The sequence below is a fragment of the Orycteropus afer genome, unplaced genomic scaffold (genome assembly GCF_000298275.1).
Source record: "Orycteropus afer afer isolate SDZICR_OR568_19922 unplaced genomic scaffold, OryAfe1.0 scaffold00011, whole genome shotgun sequence".
NCBI classification, from domain to species: Eukaryota; Metazoa; Chordata; class Mammalia; order Tubulidentata; family Orycteropodidae; genus Orycteropus; species Orycteropus afer.
Window position 1 is genome coordinate 21723934 of NW_006921598.1, and position 2847 is coordinate 21726780.

A 2847-nucleotide genomic window follows, 5' to 3' on the forward strand; every position below is an offset into this window, starting at 1 on the left:
ATGTCTGCAGCTGTTTCTCTTCAATTTGAGTGGTGCCACATCAGTAAATGGAGGTCTTGAAAGCTTTACCTTATCCAAAAGAGTAAAGCTGGGTTTACTCAGATGATGCAGCTCTTTCCCAGTCCTATTTTGAGAGCCTTCTAACCTAACCAGACTATTCATAAAGTTGTGCGGTAATGTATCAATCAGTGTTTCTTTGCTATTCATAAGGTTTTCCCTGGCCAATTACTTGATAAGTGGACGGCCTCTTCCTTCTTCCTAGTCTCTCAGCCTGTAAGCTGGATTGATACCTGTGCACCACGTGCATCCCACTGGGTTAGAAACACCAGTGGCTCAGACTCAAAACTCACATCAACACGTCACCACGGTAGGACAAACCAACAGACAAGTTTGCCTCTCTGTTGGAATCCTCTCATACCACCCTTACCTGGGTCCCTGGGGCTGATTCCTCTATCCAGATTCCTAGGCCTTTTAATTCCCTTTCTTCCACTCTCCCACCCTGCTGCTTTGGGCGTTTCTGAGTTCCTCTCTTTACCTGGATCCCTGCAACTGACTGCTCCTCTGTCTGAGTTCCTGGCTTCTAATCCCCTTTTTCCTGCTTTCCCACACTGCTGCTTTGGGCGTGCCTGAGTTTCTCTCCCCACTTGGATCCCTGTGGCTGAGTAAAGAACTAGGGCCAAATATAAATAAAACCCAACCAAGAAGGTAAGGCTAAAAGTGAAAAACAATAAAACCAAATTCCAAATAGGGCATCTAGGACAAAATTATTAGAATGAGTGAAATAAACACCTCACACATTTAGGATGTCTGCATCCCAAAATTTGAGATCTGCTATAATCCAAGTATTTGTAGGTAATGATACATTTTGCATAATGGAATGTGGAGATTTGAGTTTTAGTCCTATATCTGCTAGATTAGCAAGAAATGTTTTGATAAAGTGGAGGGTCAACGAAGAAGGGGAAGGCCCTCAAGGAGATGGACAGACACAATGGCTGCAATGATGGGCTCCGGTATAGCAAGGATCATGAGGTTAGCACAGGACCAGGCAGTGCTTTATTCTGCTGTGCATAGGGTCACTATCATTCAGAGACAACTCAATAGCACCTAGCAACAACAGTCTAAACCTGACAATAACCAATACTTTGAAATGACAGCTGTATTTTTCTAAGATGATACTATTTTAAGAGTCACTAAGAGTCACTATGGTAGTACAAGGAGCTCTGGTAGCATAGTGCTTAAGGCACTTGACTGCTAACCAGAAGGCTGGCGGTTCAAACCCACCAGCCACTCCTTGGAAGGAAGGTTGGGCAATCCTACTTCCATAGTGATACTGCCTCAGAAACCCAAGGAGGGGTCGCTATGAGTCGGGGCTGACTCAACGGCATATAACAACAACAACAACATGGTAGTACAGTGCCTAAGGCATCTGACTGATAACCAGAAAGTTGGTGGTTCAAACCCATCAGCCACTCCACGGAAGCAAGGTTGGGCAATCTACTTCGTAACCCAATAGGGGTTGTTATGAGTTGGAATCAACTCAATGGCAGTAGATTTGGTTTTTTTTTCACTCTAAGATGACACAAATATTTTAACTTTATATATGAAAAGATTTTAAAATACCATGTTGATGAATTGTATGAACTGCCTCCAACATATTTTTCCAGTAACTCTTGCGTTCCCATGGATTGATAGATTTTTTCTTTTTAAGCCAACTATTTAGATCAATATTTCCACACTCCATTACCATGTAGATGTACTGGTCTGTGATTTCACTACAGTTAAAAGCAAAGAAATAAAAGCAACAAAACAATAAATATTTGGGTTATAATAATATTTATGAAGTATTTACCTGAAGAATTACAGAAAATATTGAATACATAAAAAAATTCTTACTAATCATAAAGTCGAATAATCTTATCACTGTGTTGTTGTAATTTATTCAAATAAGCTATTTCATTCCGGTAACTATCAATAGTTTGGTTATCTGCTTCTTCTAAGTTCACGTATTTTATAGCATGTATCTGTTTCTTTTCATTCAACACCTGAAATACCTAAATAATAGGACAAAGAAAAGACTTTAGAATACACTGATCTGCATAGTATCATAATACTTCTTACTTACTAGACAGAATTTTAGGTGAAATTAAATGTTTCTTGGCCTGTTCTCAGTACAGAAGGAAAAAAATTAATCAGGATAGTAGAGTAACCGATCATTTTTAATGACTTATGATAACTGGCATTCATTAATTCAAAGTTGTAAACACAAAAAGTTTCAATATTAACATATAAGAAAGGTAATTTAAATGCTATATATGTTCATAACACTGTTGGACATTTTAACCAGGGAAATAATCTACAGAAAAGACATTTCCTGTAATGTTCAAAAAATTCAAAAATACTAAGGAAGACTAGGGGCTGTAACAAGAGTTATGTTTGGGACATATTAAATCTTCAATGCCTAGGAGACACCCAAGAAGAAATGTGGAGCAGTCAGCTAGATATACTCAATGCTGTCAAATCAATTCTGACTTGCGACAACCCCATAAGATAAAATAGAACTGCGCCATAGGGTTTCTAAGCCTGTAAACTTTATGGAACCAGATTGCCATATCTTTCTCCTATCGAGTGGTTGGTAGTTCTAACCACCAACCTTTCAGTTCAGCAGCCAAGCATATAACCACTGTACCATACCCTGGTTGGATATACAAGTCTAAAATCCAAAGAACAGGTCTGAGCTAGAAATATTAAGTGTAGGAATTTCAGCATATATGGTATTTTAAAACCATGAGCTTGGATGAGAGCACCACAGTACTGAGTTTAGAAGGGAAAGGAAAAAAAAAAAAAAAA

The 2847-nt window shown here is 38.6% G+C and overlaps 1 protein-coding gene across 1 annotated transcript in view; it reads right to left on the reverse strand.

Moving 5' to 3' along the window:
- Nucleotides 1-2847, reverse strand: part of TTK (TTK protein kinase) — a 58115-nt gene that overhangs the window by 12319 nt on the left and 42949 nt on the right. The window contains exons 14-15 of the mRNA XM_007951583.1: nucleotides 1894-2051; nucleotides 1616-1772 (exon numbers count right to left, since the gene is read on the reverse strand). Of these exons, the coding sequence (XP_007949774.1) occupies nucleotides 1616-1772; nucleotides 1894-2051 (315 nt within the window). The remainder of the gene's footprint in view (nucleotides 1-1615; nucleotides 1773-1893; nucleotides 2052-2847) is intronic.